Source organism: Ascidiella aspersa, chromosome 9 (genome assembly GCF_963924565.1).
Source record: "Ascidiella aspersa chromosome 9, kaAscAspe10.2, whole genome shotgun sequence".
Taxonomy (NCBI): domain Eukaryota; kingdom Metazoa; phylum Chordata; class Ascidiacea; order Phlebobranchia; family Ascidiidae; genus Ascidiella; species Ascidiella aspersa.
Genome location: NC_139455.1, coordinates 1,919,004 through 1,944,165, shown reverse-complemented (window position 1 = coordinate 1,944,165; position 25,162 = coordinate 1,919,004). Strand labels below are relative to the sequence as shown.

The 25,162-nt window shown below is 36.1% G+C and overlaps 1 protein-coding gene across 1 annotated transcript; it reads right to left on the bottom strand.

The window, feature by feature from the left end:
* Positions 1-1,247: 1,247 nt before the first annotated feature.
* LOC146131829 (IQ calmodulin-binding motif-containing protein 1-like) lies at positions 1,248-25,162 on the bottom strand. Its single transcript, XM_083397279.1, has 12 exons — positions 25,004-25,162; positions 21,483-21,598; positions 20,474-20,647; positions 10,824-11,029; positions 8,422-8,592; positions 7,737-7,784; positions 6,767-6,869; positions 5,165-5,375; positions 3,957-4,105; positions 3,046-3,186; positions 2,185-2,338; positions 1,248-1,606 (listed from the first exon to the last, which is right to left on the bottom strand). Exons 1-12 carry the CDS (start codon positions 25,104-25,106, stop codon positions 1,425-1,427), a joined length of 1,758 nt encoding a protein of 585 aa, XP_083253405.1. The 5' UTR covers positions 25,107-25,162; the 3' UTR covers positions 1,248-1,424.

Below are 25,162 nucleotides of genomic sequence, written 5' to 3'. Positions count from 1 at the left end.
CGTTGCAAACAACTAGGCTATTAAGTTCCATTCGCTACACCGTGTTTTTCGCTTTTCTAATGCAAATACAAGTTTTAAAGTTTAAGTTTTGGTTTATTTTACTGGAACTGTGGCGCAGCCAGGACATTGAAAAGCTGAAAGATTTCTCATAGTATTGTTTTTTTCATTTCATTTCGCTAAACTGCAACAAAATATGTTTAACGTCAATGACTTGAGGCCAATTATCGTAAAATCATCGCTTACAACACCTGCTTGTGCAACTACAACAACAAATTGATGAAACGCATCGCAGATGGTAAAAATCGTACGCATATGAGTCAGTAAATTAACATTGTTGCAACAAGCCAAACATACCCTCACTAAAAGTCAACTCTTTCAAATCGTCCAGAAGTGGTTAAACTAGGGTACATGGACCCCTGGGGGTCCGTGAACTAGTTTTAAGGGGTGCATAAAGGTCTTATTTCACTTAAAAAAGCAGATTTATAAAGTATATTTGTATTGTGACGTCAATTTAAGTCAAATTGAAGTCAAAGTCACCAGTTGTTCAAGTCCTAAAACAAGTTACTGCTATAACAATAATAATAAAGTCTATTGCTTTATTCGATTTCGAAGAACATTTTGCAAACAAAAAATCCTTTTCACACAGCTAAAAAAAAAACAAATAACCTGCATAAATGTTTCCACGCAACCAAGCTAGGCAACTTTGGCCAAAGTTTGGTTCAAGAAAAACTAATTTATATCAGGCCAATTCAAAATAATTTCCTCATAGCAAACAAGTCCAATCAATGACCACAGCTAATCCATTCAGTTTGATAAACTTTGGTCATAACAGCAAAATTTTCAAACTGATTTTCGAGAAGAGACTTTATTTAAAAAAATATTTCGCTACATATATTCAAGGAAGAAAATAAAGAAAGCGCAATGAAAGTCAGAGCGTATGATTTTCAGCAGTCTTCTGAGAAAATAGAAAAACTGCTGCAATTGTGTAATAGTTACTATATATACGAAATTCATAAATTTAAAAATGTTTTTCATACAAATTCGTTTTAAATAGGTCCATCATATGAAAACTGCCCAAATGTTCTTTTTCGTGACTTTGCATCTTGAGGAGTAATTTAAGTAGGACGAATTTCGGCTACACATATAAGTTTTAGGAATACATCAAATTAATTTTATCTGTTATTTAGGGAAAATACCAAACGTCAATGGTGTGAATCTGTCAAATACATTTTCCCCTGTACAAAGATATGGTAGGCCTATTTAGTACCACCATTTATAATTTATACAAGTTTAGAATTCCTTTTCTAACAAATACTTTTAAAAAAACTACAACATCTTCAAATTACCCAAAACCTTTTGCTGTTCAAAAGTCCGATCTAAATCAACTCACAAACAAACAGTAATCGCTCACAGGCGCGATGACGTCACCACCCGTCCATGATGACGTCATCGCGCTCGTCGTCACGGTCCAGGTGTTTCCACCAGGGCTGCTCGCTCAAGCGTAGCCGCTTGTCATGCTCGAGTTGCGCCGCATTGCGAACGATCTGAGAGCGACACGCGAGGGCCTCTATGACGTCACAGGAGGCCAGGTCGAGCGCGGGGAGGTCTGCGCGAAGAATGAAGAGCGGCAGGTGAGCGAGGTGGGGAGGGCGCGCCGGTGGTGGAACAGCGGAACAGTGTTTTACGTGGCGCGGGTTCGAAGTTTTTTTTAAAGTGAAACTTTACCGATATCATTTGTATGGTTTCAAGAAGTTTTATCTATTAATTAACCGTCTAGGTTGGAATGAATACTGGCTCGCCATAAAAATATTGATAAGGTTACTCACGTTCAAAAAATTACTCTCTGAATACTTGGCCGGCTTCCATCACTTCATTCGTTTTATTGTTTTTATTGTAAGTGTTGTCTTTAGCAGATTTTAAAATTTCAGAAATTTGAGCAATTAAAGCAAAATACTTGGTTCATGTAAAATACCGCTGGTGTTGCAAACTCAATATTCGAGTGCAGCTTCTCTGCTTCTTTTTTGTTTAATTAGATTTTGCTAGCATCGATTTCAAATACCCGGAACTAAAATAGTATGAATATCTCTCAATTGTTGTCGGAAGTCTTTAAAATAAACCGAATTGAACTTATATATGGAATTTTATGTTTAAGTTTAAGGGGATCAAAAAGGTCCTTTCGCTCACTTGTTAGTGTTTCTTGGTCGGTGTGTATTTTTGCGAGCAGAGCGTCCAGTCCGTGTTGACCTTTGACTTCCAGCTGATGACGTCGATGCTGAAGAAAAAGCTCTTGCGCCCTCGCGTGGTTCTTCTGCGAGATTTCGCGCGAAACTCCGACTTTCTGGGAGAAAAATAATTATTTAAATTAAGGGGCAACCAGTTTCGAACAACCAACTATACACTAGGAAGTTGGTCGTTAATTAAAATATAAAATTTTATTTAAACAAGGTAACTGGCTTCCTGTGGATACATTTTACGAGTTCGGTAGAATCCTTCCTTTTTCCGAGGGAAACCTCTTTTTTGTAGGGGATGGGGGCAGCATAAATGAACAACTATTTACTACCTCCGTGACGGCACCTGCCTAAATGGAGATGATTGCCAGGGCTTTTTTTCGGAACCCACCCACAACCTTTACCCACTTTCCTTGTTTTTACTTTGTCTTAGTTAAGTTCATTGACGGACAAAATATATCGTTGAAAAAAAAATATAAAATAAAACTCCCCCAAAAAACGGTGTTACCCAGGAAAAAAATGGCGGGATATTACCCGTAGTGAGCTGTGAAGACCACCGCCAGGTAAGCATCCTTAAGGCCCCGTTTACACTAAACCTGAGCTGAGCTGGGCGTGAAACTGAGTTTGTACTATTAACAAGGCAAAATCGCTCCAAAGCCTAACTTTTCCTAGGCCAAGGCGTGAAACACTTACCACAATAAAAATTAAATGTAAATTACGCTTTGCCCAGCTTAACGCAGCTGTAGTGTAAACGGGCCTTTAATTCGTATAACGGTGGAAACTTTTTTCTTCTATTTCTTTTAACCAAACAACTCACTTTGTGAATGGCTTGCCAATGTTCAATCCTGGTTTGAAGTTCTTGTCTTCGATCTTCGTCCAAAACAGCGCCGAAAGTGGCAGGTTTGGGTGTCGGTGGTTGCTCGTTAGGTGGCGCCTGACGCAGAACAGATTTCCGCGCCTATCGATAACAACATAAGCTATGCGTTTTTAAATTAGATATGGCTATTTACCCGGATTGCTCTTTTATGGTGCAAATTTTGAAATACCTTCACATGGAAGGCCAGTCGCTTTTTAAAGTTAAAAAAAACTATAAAACTGTTTATTTTTGGAAGAGATAAAAGTGAGTGAAAACATCAAAGTTTTAACAGTGGTCTAAAAAACAACAAAAAGTTAATTTGCGACTACATAGCTAAAACTTATTTCTCGCGGTACAAAAAGAACACACAAACACCAAAAAAACAAACCAAAGGGTAATTTTGAGGCCTTATACTGATAGTGGAGACTCATACTGTCAAAAACGTTTAGATATATCGATTTAAATTTGAAATGTATAAATTTTTGGCAATCGTTTAAAATATTTAAATTTTAACAGTGTTGGAAAGAAAAACAAAAACTAATATTGTGACTGTATAGTTAAAACGTAATTCCCACAAACACCTAGAAAGGTAAATTAACTGAATTTAACAAAAAAGTTAACATAAAGCCAAATTTTGCAATTAAACGCACTGCTGTAATGGGGTTAAAGGAGGCCTTGTACTGTGATATAAGTTTACTGAAAAAAACGTTTAGAATAATCAAAATTTGAATAGTGTTATAAAAAACTTTAAAATATGTATTTGCGACGCCGACTATTTAATTAAATGCTAACGCACAAAAAAACGAGAAATAAAATATAGCTGAATTTAACACAATAGCTAAAAATAAGATCAATTATACGTTTAAACTCACCGCTCTCTGTATAACGACGACAGCTTTGGTTTGCTTGTGACTTTTCTTCGTGTCAATGAAAACCTTGCGTTGCGCGTGCGCCCTCCAGTGGGCTTGTATGCACGTGGCGGCTTGCCTTTCCTGGTTGCGAATGTGCTGGGAAACCTGGTCTGTTGATTAAAAGAGAAAGATTAGTAATAATTGTAATAATTATTTGGTGTTTTAACTTAGAAGCTCACAGTGGGAGTTTCAAAGCAAAAGTAGAGAATGTACAAAACAACTAGTTAAACGGAAAAAAAGAACAACCAATTGGAAATGAAAGATAAACTTACATATGTTGTGTTCAACAACTGTGGTCTAGCTCTTTTGTAGCAGCTTTTTGAGCAACGAAAGCTAGAAAAACAACTAGCCTGCAGTGAGGTTCGAACTCACGGCCTCTGTCACACCGGGACCGTCGCTTTACCGAATGAGCTACACAAGCTTAGACAGGGGCGAGTCGAAAAACAACCATGACGCCAATGCTAGAGTCTGCATTTTTTAAGTAGCAACTTCACAATGAAGGAGATCTACAATACTGTATCATTATGCAATAAGAGATGCACAATTGCACACACATGTGTTTAACATTATTGCAAAGTGCTCAAACAATCGTCATGTTTACCCTCTTTAAAATTTATGTACTTACGATTTAACAAATATTTAGGCAATATGAATATTTAAGTAAATATTTTAGGGCCAAATTACAGTTTTGAATGAATCACAAAACAATAAACAAGACGAGGCAGCGCAGCCACATACTTTCAACAGAAATGGCACATGCTTTTTTTAGCCGTCTAAAAACTATTTTTTTGTCGGTTTTAAAAGTCTTAAAATTTGGTTGCTTAGCGTTTTTTTGAATATATTTTTAAATGCCGGTTTTGATTTGTTGATGTGTAAATTCAAGTCCAAGAAGACTTATTTTAAGAGGGAAAAAAATAAATCGTTTATAAGCGCCTGTCTTTACGTAAATGCCTTTAGCTTGATTGACTATTCAAAGATTTGTTGGTAACAACGAATAATTATTTGGATAATGGCTGGAGGTTGTAGTTAGAAGTAGAATGAATATCAAAGCCCATACAGAAGTAGGTGGCATTTTAAATGTTTCAAATACATATTCATTAATTTATTTGAAATGTCCACAAAATGCTACTTATTCAAAAATATCACAACAAGAAGATGTCTATCCCCACCTGCTGGTAAAATCTCGATCGCTTGGAGGTGTTTCTGGCTTGAAGCTCGGAACGATCTCTTCTGCTGTAGCTTCTTCTCGGATACCTGCATCCCTGTGATCCTTATGGTTTCCTCCTCTTCTTGTCTCTCGCTCCTCTTTCTCCTGAAACTTCTCTGGAGCGTTGGAAGAGCCTGTTTCAATTTCTTCATCCTGGTTCTTGTCTTCCAGCCCTAAATAACGGAATAAATGTTCAGCGGCCGAAAGTGAAGTATATGTGAAAGTACTCAAACATTCATAAACACCAGGGGTGGTTTGTTACTTGGTTAACCGCAAAGTGCCACACCTTTCACACATGGAACGAAAAAAAAACCATTTCACTCCATTTCTTACTCATTTCCACAAAGCAATCGCACTAAGCACAAGAAGGTGCCTTTATTTCGTTAAACTAAAAAAAAAATTAATTTATAAGTTAACGCGACACGTTGGATGAAAAAAAAATACACATTTCTCGGTATAATGTCATTTACCAATAGTATTTGGGTATATTCTTTTTCTTTATCTTATTTCAAAAGTATTGCTAAAAATACATTGGCCGCAAGGCAAACAATCTGAGCCAGAGCCGGCAATAATCCATACCTTATCCCAGGGATGTCCAGCCTGCGGCCCGCTAGTCATTTTTACTCCCAAGTTGTATTTTAAACGTTCAATATTAGCCTAATTAAAATGTACCAGTCAGCTTTTAGGGGCGCACTAATAGTATAGTATGGGCAAAAAAAATTAAAGGCCCGTTATAACTCTTAAGGCCAATACTTAATCTTGAAACTTAATAGATTCTGCGGCCCATTTAATTATTTCAAGTGCCAATGCGGCCCACCATAATAAAATGTTGGACATCCCTGAAACGAAATCGAAACATTCTAAAAAATCATAAGTGCAACATGAACGTAAGAGCCGCATATAACTGGGTGAAGAGCCGAGTGTTGGCCACCCCTGATATACATAATGCGTATACGATGTGATCAAGCCCTTCTGGGGCCAAATTTAAATGGCTTATTAAGTGTTTTGTGCAAGCAAGACAAGGCTAGAAAAACAACTAGCCTGCAGTGAGATTCGAACTCACGACCTCCGGTCATACCGGGACTGTCACTTCACTAACTGAGCTACACGGGCACAGAGAGGAGCAGGTCAAGAAACAACCATAGCACCATTGCCTGTTGCATCCTGTTCGTAAAACTAGCCTGTGGTGAGTTCGAACTCACGACCTCGGTCATACCGGGACCGCCGCTCTACCAACTAATCTACACAGGCTCAGAGGGGAGCAAGTCGAGAAACAAACATAGCACCATTGCCTGCTGCACCCTGTTCGTAAATCTAGCCTGTGGTGAGATTCGAACTCACGACCTCCGGTCATACCGAAAAAAAAAAACAATATACAGAAATGGATAGAAGTTGAAAGGGAAAAAAGTGGTGCATATACTATGGTAACAGATGGCAAAAAATCTAGCTGGTGGGGATGAATGTTTAAACTGTCAAATAAATTAACTGTCATTTAATTCAACATAATCGGTCATACTGAATACTGACGTAAAATGTCCATAAATAATAGAAATATCTCTCTTACCACATAGTAAGCCCAGATGGTCTCGGCTGCTCTCTTCTGTTTGGTCATGAAGGCACGTTTAACAGAACCGTCTTGAAGCATTCCAATCAGTGTGTTAAGGTCCCTGTTGAAATAACAAGCAATAAATTGAACCTCAAAGCTAGAAAGTTCGAGCAGATCGACATTATCTTGATAAAGACGCTGCCATACGAACTTGTATCATCTTCAGTTAAACAAATAATCAGTCAACGTCGTTATCAAGATGATTGTCATTTTACTCGACCTTTTTGTCTTTGGAGTTTATTATCAAGCTAAAATTAATTGTATTCCTGTACAATCAATTGATAATAAATTGCAAATCCAACATAGTCGAATAGAACGTTTCGACTTTCCATACGAGCTTGTATCATTGCCAGTTAATGTGTAGATCAGCGGTTCTCAACCAGTGGGCCATGGCTCACTAGTGGGCCATGGGAACATTTTGAGTGGGCCACAGACGAATTTTATAAAGCTAGATTTACTGTAGAATTTAGTTTCATTGGTGTCATTATACTTAATTTTACAGGAATGATGGCTTTGGGAGGAATTAAAAAGGAATGTAAATTCATTGTTCTCACTAATGCACGGTTAAAGAAATAATCTGTTTTGAAACGTGTTCTGCTGTTTTTTATTCTAAACCTATTTTATAGTTTTTTTTTCATAAACATCTATTGGGCCACAGGTGGTGCAGCGAAAATGGGCCACGAAAGAAAAAAAGTTGAGAACCACTGGTGTAGATGGAAACGTTTTTACCTGACTTTTTTAGTTTTGACATTCTTTATCAAGTTACATTACAGATCCGAGCGTAGTGTACATAAATAAAATCAAACTTAACGCAAAAAAAAATAAATAAAAGTAGAGTAAACCTGTTACAATTTTTCGACTACTCCAATAGGCAATTATACTTAAATTAAAGGCCAATTAAAAACGATTATTTAAAAACAATTATCACCTGTTAAAACCGTGGTCATTCCACCGTGTTAAGATTGCTTTTAAGCCTCTGAAAAAAACAATATATAATATAAATGATTTTAGGATACAGTTTATTTTGGATAATTAATGTATAAAACATTTAAAAAACAAATAAATTGAAAATTTATGACAATGAGCAATGTTTTGTTCTTAAAACAAATTACGTTACTTAGTTAGTTTCTGTTAAATTCGGACAGCACTCTTGCATGTATTTTCCCAAACCTATTCAATTGTCTTCTTTACACAAGAAAATATATATTCGTCAACTATTTATAAAAATGGTCAAACGTTATAGTTAGACGTTAGAGTATTAATGTCCATAACGTAATGGAGTAAATTTAAAAATTATTCAAAACGTCACAAAACGCTATCCACTTCGGTACTTGGTTATTCATTGTATGTCTAACTACAACCTCCAGCCATTATTTTAAAATTTATTCAAAATGACTAAAATATTCTACCTATTTTAGTATGGGCTTCTACGGCTAATTAATAGCTCAAGCCATTATCTTAAGACATATTGTCAACGTTCACAAATTTCCATCTACTTCTGTATGGGTTTTGATGTAACAATGTTTAACACAAAATAACCCTCTGCAGAAGCTGGCACTAAAGAAAAGACCCAAAAAGCAATCCATTCCAGCCTGTGTTGTGTATAGCCTTACTTGAATCTCATTGTAAGAATGGGCAGCATAGGTTCATGTGCTTCAGCCATTGCAACGATGAGACCAGTGGATGCATGAGCAATATCATCGTCGGTTGAAGCTGTCAGTTTGTAAACAAGCTCGTCTAACAGGGGATGCATGTTGTTCTTGCTGATTTGCGAAACGCAATGTCTGAAAAAGATTTTAAGATAAAATAATATAAATATTTGGTATTTATTTCCATATAACAAAATACAAAGTTTCTGCTTGCTTAAAAGTATGTAGTAAATTAGCCAATGAGTGTTTGGTAACTAAAATTTAAACATGGAATGACAATTTTTGAAAATTCGCAATTTCTTGACTATTTTATGATTATACTTAAAAGGATAAAATATTATTTTTACATTATACCTAAAAAATAGTAAAGATTATATCTGCAATATGCTTAGAACGAAATAAAGAATATATATACATCATACTTGGAAAGAAACAAAAATTATATTTACATTATGTAAAATAAGAAATAAAAAACATACTGAGAAAAGAATAAAGTAATAATAAAAGGGTTGTGACTAATTTATTCAAATCAGCTAGAAAAAAGGTGATGCTTGCTTGGTTTATAAAGCATAGCGTAACTCAGGCATGGATTTGGTAGCGATCTTATGGCTGGAGTCCTCTAATTTTAAACCAAAACAAAAAATAAAGAATAACTAACAATCACTATTATTTGACGTAGTAAGAAAGTAATTGGGAATTGCGGTAGACTGTGGCCGCGGGCCACATTATCACGTAAAACCGGAAACTGTCTGAGGGCCGCTCAAAATTCTATCGCGGGCCGGATCCGGCCCGTGGGCCGTATGTTGCCCGCCCCTGATCTAAGGCAATGGTTCTCAACCTTATGGCTTGCGGCACCCCTACGAATGTCACTATAAACGGAACTGGAACAACTCACATCAACTCTACATCCCAAGTGGGAAGTTATAATTGAATTTTTTTTACTCTAATCTTACACAAAAAGTTGTAAGAGTTAAGCAAAAATCAGATTTTTAAAAATTGCCAAATATGTTGCGGCAACCTTGATTTGTTAAAAATCACACCAAGGTGCCGCGGCACCACGGTTGAGAAACACTGTGGTATGGTGTTACATTTAAAGAGACGACAGGACGATCTGGTGAAAACGGGACATAGTCTAGTAAAAAATTAGATTCCCAAAATATTCTCAAATCTCTCTCGGCACCCTTGGACATTAGAAATGGCACCAAAGGATGCCGCGGCACCCCGGTTGAAAACCACTGGTCTAAGGTAACTAAACCAATGTCTTTACGTAAACATTATAAAATTTATTGAATTAATAACAAATAGAAATCCCAAGAATATTTTTTAGGAGTCTACTCATTTAGGCGATTAACAAATGTCCATCACCATATAGCGATTATATAATCGTTACCTACTATTATTCTATGAAGTGCCAAAAAGCATGCATATTTCTTCTCAATGACACAAATGAAAACTTTGGATTGCTTTATTTTTTAAGAATTCATGCATGGCATATCGGCCACAGGTCAAGCAGCCTTAACATAAGCTGACCCACCTATTCACCCGAATGACTCCACATCAGACATCGATTGGAGGGCAATACATTTACTGATTCAAGTAAAAACTCACTACGGGAGTTCTTTATTTGAAAGCCTCAAAAACTACGTTTGATTTGGTAGCAAATATTACTTACCATATAAGGCAGGCCTGAACAATCATTTGCGGATTGTGGGCCATTTTTTTCTGATAGACTCGATTTAAAATTAGATTTATAATTTGTTTTGTAAATACCTTTCAAACCCAACAAGTGAAAATGGCTTGTGATAAGCGAAAAGTTACATAGTTAACCAGCTAGGACGTGCTTACTAACAAATTATAAGAAGAATTTGTTGGCCACATAAGACGACTTTGATTAACCTGTGTTAACACTAGAATTACTGCAAGCAGTCAAGACGACCGTTTATAATAAATAAATAAATGCATAATAATTTAGAATTTAAATTTATTTATTTCTATAGTTCCCTTTACTATTGAGCGACCTTAACCTTTGTAATTGTGAGATTAATACGCTGTAGGCTCCATTATAATATTATGTTCTGAAATATACTTTTGAAGCCATATCTACGAATTGATGCATTGTGCTTTCAACCTTCTTTCTAGCTGCAAGAATTTGATTTTTGTTTGTTTTCTTTACAACTAACATTGAAATTGATTGAAAAACAATTCGTTTTACATACCCAAAGGTGACCTAGATTGAGAAAAAGGAAGGAAGTTTCAATATTCTAACAGTTACCTAAGCGAAGATATAAACGATTGAAAATCAAAACGATCAAAATGACCGCACAGCTAATTCTAGTGTTAAGCAGCATTGATATAAGCTCACGCACCTATTCACCCGAATTGCTCGTCGCATTAAGGTCATGGATTGGAGAACAAAGTCTCTTCCTTCTTCATCTTCCATGAGAAGTCGGAGAAGATCGTTTGAGTTGAGGAGAGTGGGACAGAGATGCGGATGTGTGGACACCAACCTCATCAGAAGAGCGAAGATGGATTCTGACATCCCGCTGTCTGATCTCAGCTGGGAAGATGGCGGCTGTGTAGTGCAGAAAACCCAATGAATCTTGATTGGTTATGTAGTGTAGGTTAAAAAAACAATTATTACATGGGCCGAAAATTTATTTTCGGCACATATCTTGTTTTTGCCGTTATTACATGGGCCAAAAATTTTTTTTCGGGACATATTTTGTTTTTGCCGTTTTTATATAGGCCGAAAATTTATTTTCGGGACATATCTTGTTTTTGCCGTTATTACATCGGCCGAAAATTTATTTTCGGGACATATCTTGTTTTAAAAAAAAAAAAATTAAAATAAAATAAAAATTGAAAAAAAAAACACCAAGCCCTGAAAATATACCCCCTGACAAAAAATACAACAACCGCACCCCCGTTTAGTCTTTTTTGGTTTGATATGGTTTGCTTGGTATCTTTCAGACCGATTTTTGTCCGGAGCTTTATAGAAAAAGTATACATCGTACAACTTTCGAATTTTCAGACATGGCGTAGAGTGGTATGAAGGTGCGATGTAGAGGTTTATGAGGCTGCAACCCTAGGTGCGTTTGACTGGGGGGCAAAAACCTAAAATATTGTGACGTCATCGTTTTAGTTTATAACAGCTATCGACTCCTACCTAGCGGCAGAAAACTTCAATACAGAATGCTTTCATATCACTTGGTTGGTTCAGCTCGCGTAGCGACAAGACGGCTGCTGGTATGCTGCTGCGCTTTATTGTCCCGCGCGTGTAACAATATTTGCTTTTTAATTATATCTGCTTTTCAAACATGTCACCTCGCCAAAATGTAATAACATGGCCGTACGCATTATCTACGTAAATTCTATTTATCAAATATATTTTTCGATCATTTCCCAAATACCTCGCCGTATTTGAATTTATTGTCGCGGTAATACATAAAGAGGCAAGGCCAGCATGTAATAAAGTTTCACCCATCGTATAAAGCAGAGAAGCATTGCTAGAAGCTTCATTTATATGACGTTCGTGAACTATGTCGCCAGATTGGACCATAAGTCAAAAAAGCCTGAAAAATAAGCTTTTAGGCGTCAAGTGCCAGTTTATCACTGTCTCTGGGAATGAGATTTTTGTTTCAAAAAGGCCAAAAATAAAAGTAAATCAATGAATAAAATATTTTAATTGCAAAACGATTCTTAAATTAATTTTGCATAGTCTCCACCAAACTAACGTATAATAAAATGAAACCCTGGCAACTACACCTTTCGCATCTTAGACATAAGAAGGCTGGGCCCTTTAATTGAGGGCCAAAAACCTAAAATATTGTGACGTCATCGTTTTAGCTCTCTGAAGTTATCGACTCCCATCTAGCGGTTGAAAAACGTCAGTACGAAATTCGTTCATATTTGCTTGCTTTGTTGAGTTTGCGATGCGAAAAAATAACTCATTGCTGCTACAAAACAACATGTTTTACCGCTGTAAATTTAAATGCGAAATTTGGTGGTAACGTGGACCTCTTTGTTTAAAAGGTGGCGTCGTGCATGTTGCCTTAACCAACATATCAACACCAGGCCTAAACAACCAGCAAAACTTTCGATTAAATAGGTTGCGCATTAGGCACATAAAAGTGTTTTGCATATTGCTCGAAACTACAGATTTAAATTGTGTTTTAACAGTGATTACACGGACCAAGGCATGGTCAAATTCTGAAGAACTTCCAGTCCAGGATTTTAGTGTTTTTTCGCTCATGTGAAAAGGAGAGCGCAAATTGATAGTTAATATCATCCCTGAGTTATTGTGCGGCAGTCAAACGCAACTCGACATGTTCAGTTGACGCTACGATTAAAGTTGTTAAGACTTGTGTAGCAGCCAAGCACAGCCGAACGTGAACTTTACTATAACAAAGAGGGATAAGATATTTTGTATGGGCTTGTCAAGGGACATATTTTTTCGAATATTTTGTTCCCTTCGGCAGACAATGAAATGAGGAGCTATTCTGTGGAAGACAAACTTCATATTTGTCAACCCTAACTCGCCTGTATGTTGACTCAATTTAGGTTTATTGTGTTTCGTACTTGCAGCTGTTACAGGATAAATATTTATGATTACGAACAACTCAGTTTAAATATACCGAATGTAGTTTGCTGTAGAATACGTTTTGTTTATTCTTATTATTTATTTTCGAAGTTTGTCTAAACTAAACAGAAGCAATTTCTGTTCTTAAATTTAATTAGTACGAAATGTTTTCTAGTTACATTTAAACAGCAAACACTTTATTTGCAAACGTTAAGTTAGAACGTTGTGAGTTTCATACAATAACTATGTAAACGCTAAGACATAAAAAGGCAGGTTTAGTCATTGGCGAAAAACAAATGGTAGAACGAAAATTCGCAGAAGGTGTGCAAATGTCTTTGGCAAATGTTATATTGTTTGGGTTAGTGCTGATTGGAGAGCGCAAATAAATAGGTAATATTAACCCTGGGTCAGAGGCGTAGCCAGGTATTTGGGGGGCAAACTATTAAATTTTTGCCCCTCCTTCATGTTTAACCACATTTTCTATTACATTAACATAATATACCTTACTTCATAAGGGAAAAATTCAAATTTTAATAGAACAATTGTTTATAAAGAAGGAGCAGTCTTATTTTGGCATTTGTAAGCCTTATTTTGTCGCCCCTATACTGTGGCGCTTGGCGATATATGTACCTAACCGACTCCGTAGCCACGCCTCTAGCCTGGGTTATAGCCCGGCAGTCAAGCACAACCCGACCTGTTCGGTTGGCGCAGTAATTGAATGGGCGAGGTTTATGTGTTGCGTTAAATCAGCCAGACGTTATTGAGACGACACCATGTGTGAATGAGGTTGTTGTGCAGCAGCCGAGCAAAGCCGAACGTGAACTTTACCGTAACAAAGAAGAATAGGATATTTTGTAGGGGCTTGTCGAGGGATATATTTTCCTCTCGCTCGACCCTCGTGATATTTTGTTTCGCTACGGCAGAGAATGAAAGGAGGAAAATTTATTTTCGGGACATATCTTGTTTTTGCCGCTATTATATAGGCCGAAAATTTATTTTCGGGACATATCTTGTTTTTGCCGCTATTATATAGGCCGAAAATTTATTTTCGGCACATATCTTGTTTTTGCCGTTATTACATGGGCCGAAAATTTATTTTCGGGACATATCTTGTTTTTGCCGTTTTTATATAGGCCGAAAATTTATTTTCGGCAGATATCTTGTTTTTGCCGTTATTATATGGGCCGAAAATTTATTTTCGGGACATATCTTGTTTTTGCCGTTTTTATATGGGCCGAAAATTCATTTTCGGGACATATCTTGTTTTTGCCGTTATTATATGGGCCGAAAATTTATTTTCGGGACATATCTTGTTTTTGCCGTTATTATATGGGCCGAAAATTTATTTTCGGGACATATCTTGTTTTTGCCGTTATTATATGGGCTGAAAATTTATTTTCGGGACATATCTTGTTTTTGCCGTTATTATATGGGCCGAAAATTTATTTTCGGGACATATCTTGTTTTTGCCGTTATTATATGGGCTGAAAATTTATTTTTGGGACATATCTTGTTTTTGCCGTTATTATATGGGCCGAAAATTTATTTTCGGGACATATCTTGTTTTTGCCGTTTTTATATGGGCCGAAAATTTATTTTCGGGACATATCTTGTTTTTGCCGTTATTACATCGGCCGAAAATTTATTTTCGGGACATATCTTGTTTTTGCCGTTATTACATCGGCCGAAAATTTATTTTCGGGACATATCTTGTTTTTGCCGTTATTATATGGGCTGAAAATTTATTTTTGGGACATATCTTGTTTTTGCCGTTATTATATGGGCCGAAAATTTATTTTTGGGACATATCTTGTTTTTGCCGTTTTTATATAGGCCGAAAATTTATTTTCGGGACATATCTTGTTTTTGCCGTTATTACATCGGCCGAAAATTTATTTTCGGGACATATCTTGTTTTTGCCGTTATTACATCGGCCGAAAATTTATTTTCGGGACATATCTTGTTTTTGCCGTTATTATATGGGCCGAAAATTTATTTTTGGGACATATCTTGTTTTTGCCGTTATTATATGGGCCGAAAATTTATTTTTGGGACATATCTTGTTTTTGCCGTTATTATATGGGCCGAAAATTCATTTTTGGGACATATCTTGTTTTTGCCGTTATTATATGGGCCGAAAATTCATTTTCGGGACATATCTTGTTTTTGCCGTTATTATATGGGCCGAAAATTCATTTTCGGGACATATCTTGTTTTTGCCGTTATTATATGGGCTGAAAATTTATTTTTGGGACATATCTTGTTTTTGCCGTTATTATATGGGCCGAAAATTCATTTTCGGGACATATCTTGTTTTTGCCGTTATTATATGGGCTGAAAATTCATTTTCGGGACATATCTTGTTTTTGCCGTTATTATATGGGCTGAAAATTTATTTTCGGGACATATCTTGTTTTTGCCGTTATTATATGGGCTGAAAATTTATTTTTGGGACATATCTTGTTTTTGCCGTTATTATATGGGCCGAAAATTTATTTTTGGGACATATCTTGTTTTTGCCGTTATTATATGGGCCGAAAATTCATTTTCGGGACATATTTTGTTTTTGCCGTTTTTATATGGGCCGAAAATTCATTTTCGGGACATATCTTGTTTTTGCCGTTTTTATATAGGCCGAAAATTTATTTTCGGGACATATCTTGTTTTTGCCGTTATTACATCGGCCGAAAATTTATTTTCGGGACATATCTTGTTTTAAAAAAAAAAATTAAAATAAAATAAAAATTGAAAAAAAACACACCAAGCCCTGAAAATATACCCCCTGACAAAAAATACAACAACCGCACCCCCGTTTAGTCTTTTTTGGTTTGATATGGTTTGCTTGGTATCTTTCAGACCGATTTTTGTCCGGAGCTTTATAGAAAAAGTATACATCGTACAACTTTCAAATTTTCAGACATGGCGTAGAGTGGTATGAAGGTGCGATGTAGAGGTTTATGAGGCTGCAACCCTAGGTGCGTTTGACTGGGGGGCAAAAACCTAAAATATTGTGACGTCATCGTTTTACTTTATAACAGCTATCGACTCCTACCTAGCGGCAGAAAACTTCAATACAGAATGCTTTCATATCACTTGGTTGGTTCAGCTCGCGTAGCGACAAGGCGGCTGCTGGTATGCTGCTGCGCTTTATTGTCCCGCGCGTGTAACAATATTTACGTTTTAATTATATCTGCTTTTTAAACATGTCACCTCACCAAAATGTAATAACATGGCCGTACGCATTATCTACGTAAATTCTATTTATCAAATATATTTTTCGATCATTTCCCAAATACCTCGCCGTATTTGAATTTATTGTCGCGGTAATACATAAAGAGGCAAGGCCAGCATGTAATAAAGTTTCACCCATCGTATAAAGCAGAGAAGCATTGCTAGAAGCTTCATTTATATGACGTTCGTGAACTATGTCGCCAGATTGGACCATAAGTCAAAAAAGCCTGAAAATTTTCTTGAAAGCTTTTAGGCGTCAAGTGCCAGTTTATCACTGTCTCTGGGAATGGGATTTTTGTTTCAAAAAGGCCAAAAATAAAAGTAAATCAATGAATAAAATATTTTAATTGCAAAACGATTCTTAAATTAATTTTGCATAGTCTCCACCAAACTAACGTATAATAAAATGAAACCCTGGCAACTACACCTTTCGCATCTTAGACATAAGAAGGCTGGGCCCTTTAATTGGGGGCCAAAAACCTAAAATATTGTGACATCATCGTTTTAGCTCTCTGAAGTTATCGACTCCCATCTAGCGGTTGAAAAACGTCAGTACGAAATTCGTTCATATTTGCTTGCTTTGTTGAGTTTGCGATGCGAAAAAATAACTCATTGCTGCTACAAAACAACATGTTTTACCGCTGTAAATTTAAATGCGAAATTTGGTGGTAACGTGGACCTCTTTGTTTAAAAGGTGGCGTCGTGCATGTTGCCTTAACCAACATATCAACACCAGGCCTAAACAACCAGCAAAACTTTCGATTAAATAGGTTGCGCATTAGGCACATAAAAGTGTTTTGCATATTGCTCGAAACTACAGATTTAAATTGTGTTTTAACAGTGATTACACGGACCAAGGCATGGTCAAATTCTGAAGAACTTCCAGTCCAGGATTTTAGTGTTTTTTCGTTCATGTGAAAAGGAGAGCGCAAATTGATAGTTAATATCATCCCTGAGTTATTGTGCGGCAGTCAAACGCAACTCGACATGTTCAGTTGACGCTACGATTAAAGTTGTTAAGACTTGTGTAGCAGCCAAGCACAGCCGAACGTGAACTTTACTATAACAAAGAGGGATAAGATATTTTGTATGGGCTTGTCAAGGGACATATTTTTTCGAATGTTTTGTTCCCTTCGGCAGAGAAATGAAATGAGGAGCTATTCTGTGGAAGACAAACTTCATATTTGTCAACCCTAACTCGCCTGTATGTTGACTCAATTTAGGTTAGTTGTGTTTCGTACTTGCAGCTGTTACAGGATAAATATTTATGATTACGAACAACTCAGTTTAAATATACCGAATGTAGTTTGCTGTAGAATACGTTTTGTTTATTTTTCTTATTAATATTCGAAGTTTGTCTAAACTAAACAGAAGCAACTTCTGTTCTTAAATTTAATTAGTACGAAATGTTTTCTAGTTACATTTAAACAGCAAACACTTTATTTGCAAACGTTAAGTTAGAACGTTGTGAGTTTCATACAATAACCATGTAAACGCTAAGACATAAAAAGGCAGGTTTAGTCATTGGCGAAAAACAAATGGTAGAACGAAAATTCGCAGAAGGTGTGCAAATGTCTTTGGCAAATGTTATATTGTTTGGGTTAGTGCTGATTGGAGAGCGCAAATAAATAGGTAATATTAACCCTGGGTCAGAGGCGTAGCCAGGTATTTGGGGGGCAAACTATTAAATTTTTGCCCCTCCTTCATGTTTAACCACATTTTCTATTACATTAACATAATATACCTTACTTCATAAGGGAAAAATTCAAATTTTAATAGAACAATTGTTTATAAAGAAGGAGCAGTCTTATTTTGGCATTTGTAAGCCTTATTTTGGCGCCCCTATACTGTGGGGCTTGGCGATATATGTACCTAACCGACTCCGTAGCCACGCCTCTAGCCTGGGTTATAGCACGGCAGTCAAGCACAACCCGACCTGTTCGGTTGGCGCAGTAATTGAATGGGCGAGGTTTATGTGTTGCGTTAAATCAGCCAGACGTTATTGAGACGACACCATGTGTGAATGAGGTTGTTGTGCAGCAGCCGAGCAAAGCCGAACGTGAACTTTACCGTAACAAAGAAGAATAGGATATTTTGTAGGGGCTTGTCGAAGGATATATTTTCCTCTCGCTCGGCCCTCTTGATATTTTGTTTCGCTCCGGCAGAGAATGAAAGGAGGAAAATTTATTTTCGGGACATATCTTGTTTTTGCCGCTATTTATATGGGCCGAAAATTTATTTTCGGGACATATCTTGTTTTTGCCGCTATTCTTTTTCTTTTTTGGTTTCCTATGGCATGTTTCAGACCGATTTTTGTCCGAAGCTTTATAGAAAAAGTATACATCGTAGAACCTTCAAATTTTCAGACATGGCGTAGAGTGGTATGTAGGTGCTTTGTAGAAGTTTATGAGGCTGCACCCCCAGGGGCCTTTGCTTGGGGGGCAAAAACCTGAAATATTGCGTTTTAGCTCTTTGTAGCTAACGACTGCCATCTAGCAGCAGATAAACTTTCATGCAGAATTCGTTCCTATTCGCTTGCTTTGTCCAGCTTGTCAAGTGACGAAGCGACTGACCGCCTGCTGCGCTTTATTGTCCCGCGCGTGAGACTTTCATTGTGCGAAGTGGCACGTCCAAAACTGGGCTTGTGCGACTTGCATTTTAAAAAGAGGCTTCTCTTTAGTAAAATTACTTAATGGTGTTAAGAAACAACTGATTTTACCGCCGCAAATTTAAATGCGAAATCTGGTGGCAACTTCAATCCAACATATCAACACCAGGCCTACACAACTTAAAATTGTGTGTTGATATGTTGGATTGGAGTAACATACTATACAGGTGCAAATAGCAAATATTCTCCAACTACGATTTTTTCAAATATTCTTCAAATCGTATTTCATCGTATTGTCGCGGTCATACAAAAAGAGGTAAGGCCGTGAATAAAGTTTCACCCACCGTACAATTAACGCAGGGAAGCATTTCGAGTAGGGATGTTCAAGGCAGAATATCGGCGACACATTTATAATGCTTGCTTTAAATGCAGCGTCAGCATTTTTCGGGGCGACCAATTACTTTGCGATAAGCTTCGCCTAATAATCAAGTGTCAATAGGGTGTATTTACCGCCGCAAGTTTAAATGCGAAATCTTAAGGCAGTGTACGCCTCTCTGTTAGCACCTGTTGTGCATGTTGCTCCAACCAACCTCAGGCCTAAACAACTAGCAAAACTTTCGATTTAATAGTTTGCGTATTAGGCACATAATAGTGTGTTTCATATTGTTTGAAACTACAGATTTAAAGTCTGTTTTAACAGTGATTGGTCGGACCAAGCCATGGTAAAAATTTACCGAGTAAAAGTTTGCAAAAGTATAGCAAACAATAGGCGTTAAACCATTTTAAGTCTTTTAAGACAATGATAATATTTGCTTTTCAAACACGTAAGCTGGTCAAAATTTAATAACATGGCCGTACGCATTATCTACGTAAATTCTATTTATCAAATATATGTTTCGATCATTCCCCAAAATCTATGCCATATTTCAACCCCTTTCGCATCAAAGGCATAAGTTAAGTGGGGAAATTTTCGGCCCATATCTGTTTTTGCTTGCAGAAACAAGTTAAGGAAAATAAAAACAAAATATAAAATATATAATATAAAATACACAATACACAATACAAAATAAAAAATATTAAAAAATAAAAAATGAATATTAAAAAATAAAAATTGACAAAAAAAAAAAAAAAATAAAATCATATAAAAAAATAATAAAAAATAAAATTTGAAGTCCTGAATATATACCCCCTAACAAAATATACAACAACCGTACTCCCGTCTAGTTTTCTCTTGTTTTAAAAGTACGAACTTATGGTTTTGTTGATATTTTCAAATAATATATTAATATTTGCAGCTGATTGAACCTTGTAGCAACAACACTTGCTAAAAGTAATAAATATTATAACCTAAAAAATATTAATAAACATTTTAGCCGAAACCCACAGTTTGAGACCACTTTTTTAAAGACTTTAAATGAATTAACATATTAATTTTTATGCGAACAACTACAATACATACTTTACACAAAAGTACCTAAGCTGATTTAAGTTCCAGGGTGCAGCAAAATACCACACAGTTTCATCAGGCCTATCGATATTGTGGTCTGATGTTCATACCCACACTATTTTTACAAAAACGATTTAAGAATGCAATGTACCTTGATATGATCGACTTTCCTTTGCTGAAATTGCCTGAGAACCTTGAGACAACTTTGCACGGCGGCTGGAAGGGTGGTTTGTGAAAATTCCTGGGAATCGTCAATGTCCAGAAAGCAACAACAGTCGCACAGAACACTTGCGATCGTCGTGGCTGTCTCTAATCCACCTTGGACCTGCAAAAAATAAAAAGTAAACATGCAGTTTCACTACACTTAGCTAGAAAAAAAACTGTTGACCGGAAACAAGTCGGTTTTACAAATTTAATTATCGCAGACCTTTTGTGCCGACCTATGAAGCACTTGTTTTTGGACGTCAAAAACTGCTATTCATTTTAAAGTTAAGAAGCCACTGCTGACTCGGTTTCCTTGGGGTAATAGGACTTGTAAATTTTACAGATTCTGATTTCTTAGAACTGTGTCATTTCTTTGCGTGCGATTTTGACTGTTTTGAATTGTTTGATGAAATGTGGACATTCGTCGGATAAAGACAGAGCAGATCGAAAGGATTTTTAGGACAGTTTGCAATCTCGTGGTTAGAGACAAGCTGCAGCCTTATGAGAGCACTTGGTGTGCATTTGTGTTTGTCTTACGCTGATTGTTGTAATGTTTAATAAACGTCCTGCTCGAGAAAGTAAAGTCATACCTTATCATTAGCAGTTACTTTGGAGATTGTTTTTCCAACTAGTCTCCGACAGACAGTGAAGGATAACTGGCCTTTTGTAGTTTGGAAAATATTTTATTTACATAGAAAAACAGCTGAAAACTTATTCAACAGTTTGTTGTAATGATTAAATTATTAAGTATGATTAAAAACAAAAAAAGTCAGTATAGCCAAAAAATATACAATTTTTTTATTCTATCTGATTTTCTGGGTTAACTTTTTCCTCTGTTTCAAATTATGTGGAAATATTTATCTAGTTATGAAAGATGGTCTATTAAGGTATGCATATTTTCACTAATCTAACTGTAGTAATCTATATAACTACATGCTAAAAAAGCAGCAATTTACCTTGTTAAAATCATATGATAAACACACAGCACACCAGGACAGCAAATCGTATTTCCAAATTGTTTTTCGAAGTACGCGAAGTTCCCGTGATTCAGGGGGGCATTCATCAATAAGTCCTATAAGAAAAACAAACTTAGTATTTATATCTTTGATAGCCGTATCTGTCTTATTCAAAAACTAAAAACAAGTGATACTGTTAACAAATTGTTTACGAGCTTTCAAACAACCATACTTCATTGTTCTTATTCTGACCTGATGAAGCACAATTGTGCGAAAGCTCGTCAACAGTAAAATACAATTTGTCAACAAAGTGACACTTGTTTTCAGTTTCACGATTTACAGTGATAGAAGGATATCCAATTATTTCTAACAAGAGAAAAAACTAAAATGATTAGATGCATGTCAGTAATCCAGCAATGCTAGCAACTATGGATGTTAGATAATTTCGAATCACAGGGTATCAGTATCAGAATGACATCAAGTATCGGGTATCCATATTAGTCATCAGTAGGGCCCGTAAACAAATTATTACCTTTGGGTCTGAAATCAACAAAATATTATGTTTGGGTAACTGGTATCAATTTAAGAAGAAACTGTGACCTCTACAAATAAGCAATTTCGTTAGGTTAAAATAAGGTTAAAATTTAATAAAAATAAATTCAAAAACATTTTTTTTAGGTTAAAATAAAAATGGCCCTCGTAGTCATCATCGTCAGACATTTATATAGAATTTAAAACATGCAAATACATTTTTGCCAGCAATGTTTACTGTCACCTTATCAGGAGTTAAGGTCAACATTTGTTTACCAAAGCGGTTTTTTAATATCACACATTTAGTGCTACACAAATGGGCCACATGAAACCATTTGCCATGTAAAAGCTGCAGAGCAAGCCAAATAAAAGTTGTAAATAGTGAAATTATTTAAACATGTTCGTACAAATTAAAATATACATTCAGTTGTAAACAAAATTCTATATATTTAATGCGATTTACATTTGAAACCGGGGCATAGGTGCCATTTGTGGGTGTGCAAAGCATTTTATGACGCCCTGGATTTCTTGGAATTTTACTAAGTTCTATGCGAAAAAACTTTAACGATAATACAAAATACACCCTCAATAACACATTTTAGGCTTGTCACTGTGCAATACTTTCCTGAATTACGACAGGGGTAGGTAACATCTGCGAAACTATCGCACCGTCTCTAAATATATAAACCGAAGCACTAAAATAAAAGGACCGATTTCGTTTAGTAAAAACAATTTGTTCTGTTGAAATGACAGGAAGCACAATGCATTGTTGCATTGATAATATGCGAAAGTGTAAAAACAGTTTTCCAAGAGCTGTTACACTTGGATATCAGATACTTGACAATTTATTCTGATACTCAATTTTTTTTTTGAAAAAAATATATATTGCCACATAATTGAATAGAAAAAGTGTGCTTGAACAAGTAAATTAATAAAATTTGAACATTCAATGTTATTTTTTCCTGGCTTTTTAGGCAAATTTGGTTTGGAGTTGGGTTTAGTTACTTCCAGGGTGGTAACTGGTAACAAAGGTAGAAAAACTATTGGATCGCAAACCATGGCTGAAGTTTCCAAATTAATTTAGTAATGCATTTTCACCGATACTATCACTTTGGGTATTAGCTGCTATTCAATATTATTGGATGTCGCTATAAGTTATGTTACTGTCTCAAACTCCTTAAATTTTGGAAAGAATTTACTCATGACGAATTTTAATAAACAACAATGTGAACGACTGCAGTCGGCGACCCAAACAAATCAAACAGCAATCAATCAGGGTAAAATACAATAAGACCTTAAAAGCCACAATTCCTAAAACAGAAAATTTAAAATACCAAAGTATTAAGACTAGGGATGTTCAAAGTAGAATATCGAATCCTTGAATCCCATCTGGATTCGTATCCAATTCTGCCGTTTATTTCGGGTAATTGGAACCGATATAATTTAATGTTTTACCGCGGATTGTTGCGCCTAATTGCACAAACGCGTGTGGTAAGTTGGCCTGTCGCCGCGGCGACCAATTTATAGTGCTTGCTTTAAATGTAACCTCGTAGTGCAGTGTCAGCGATTTTTCGGGCGACCAATTACTGCATCTCGCGATAAAGTTCGTCTAATAATTAAGTGTTAATTAAGCGTTATTGGGCGAGCGGCTAACGTATAATGTCTGGTGTGGAATTTGCAATTTCCCTAAATGCGTTAAGTTGAAAAAGTAACATAGCGTTGCAAAACATGCTGGCAGTCTACAAAATGCGCTATAGGGGTCCTTAAGGTCAAATTTAGGCCAATATTCAACGAAGTTATGATGTTATGCACAACGTAATTGTCAAGAATTCGTTATGTCAATAATAACTCTGTATTCTTTGCAGTACATTATTTGACTGCATAACAGATCATGCTAGTCAAAAAAGAAGCACTAAGACCCAACAATGCTTTCAAAAACAGAACCGAATTGCTTAAGACTTCTGTGTGCAGTGTTGCATTGTACTCACTATTGGCAAAAATATAAGTTTTGGCAACAACCTAGACAGTTGACATATTACAGTTTACAGAACGGCTTCAGATGACAGTTGTTAAGAATGTTAAACATATGGGAGATTTTTTTTAATTATAATGTACACATGTTAGCAAATTGTTTGGGCGATTTATTTCTGTGATTGTGGGCCCTGTAGGGTAGATAAAGATTAATCCCTTCCCCAAACAAAATCAAGGATAAATAATTTAATAAAAATATACTAGGATTCGCTATTCTGGATTCGTTATTCTAGATTTGAACCTATTATTCTAGAATACCTTGGGATTCTACTTTGAACATCCCTAATTAAGACCAACGACATAATAAAGCCAAATAGATTGCATTAATCAAGACAAAAAAGGACATAAACTGCAAAGTCCTAAATTTATCGGAATAAGGCCCATACGGTGAAAATAACACCTATAATTTTAGAAAGAGGGTATGTGCGATTGGGGCAATGGGTCAGGCATAGGCCGCTTTGGTGTTGACTTTTGAGCGCCTTAGTTATAAGGGCGTTGCTGTTTTGGCACTGAATTTTTGTCCATGTTTGGGGTTATTGATGGGTAATGGGTGGGGTTGGACAATGGGCTAGGGTTGAAATTATTAGGGGAGTTAGCAATTTACTTAGAGGTGGGGCTGGCTTGGGGTTAGGTGATGTTGTGTAGGCCTGATTTTGGCAATTTAGATCTTATTTTGACGGGTAGGGCTATTAGGCATTAGTCCTTATTTCAGTCTATTCCGAACATTGTTTCATTCTTATGTTGATGTTGTCGGTTATATGGCTGGAGTCCACCATAAGTTAAAAACATTGTGTTAAACCTATGATTTTTACCAGTGTTTCATGAAAGTAAGACTCCTACTAAATTACCAAAACTATCATGGCTGGTTTCTGATTGTCTTGCATGAACTTTATACATTGTATATTTGTAAATGAATCTATACTTAAATGGAATTGGAAATTAAAAGGGGGTTTTCAAACCTTGAAGTTGCAATAAAATTCCTGGAATTTCATGATCATCGGCATCAGCAACCAATCCAGCAATCCTGATAATGCTTGGCGTATCTTCATTTTTATCCGTCATTTTTTAGGATTGCAGTTAAATCAGGCATTAATAAAAGATGTCCGTTAAAAATATTA

Coding starts and splice junctions, on each gene's coding strand:
- LOC146131829 (XM_083397279.1), bottom strand. CDS start 25,106: ATGACGGATAAAAATGAAGATACGCCAAGCATTATCAGGATTGCTGGA. Junction 11,030..20,473: donor GGAAAGTCGATCATATCAAG/GTACATTGCATT, acceptor TGCACTACACAG/CCGCCATCTTCCCAGCTGAG. Junction 7,785..8,421: donor ATTCTTACAATGAGATTCAA/GTAAGGCTATAC, acceptor TGTTTTTTTCAG/AGGCTTAAAAGCAATCTTAA.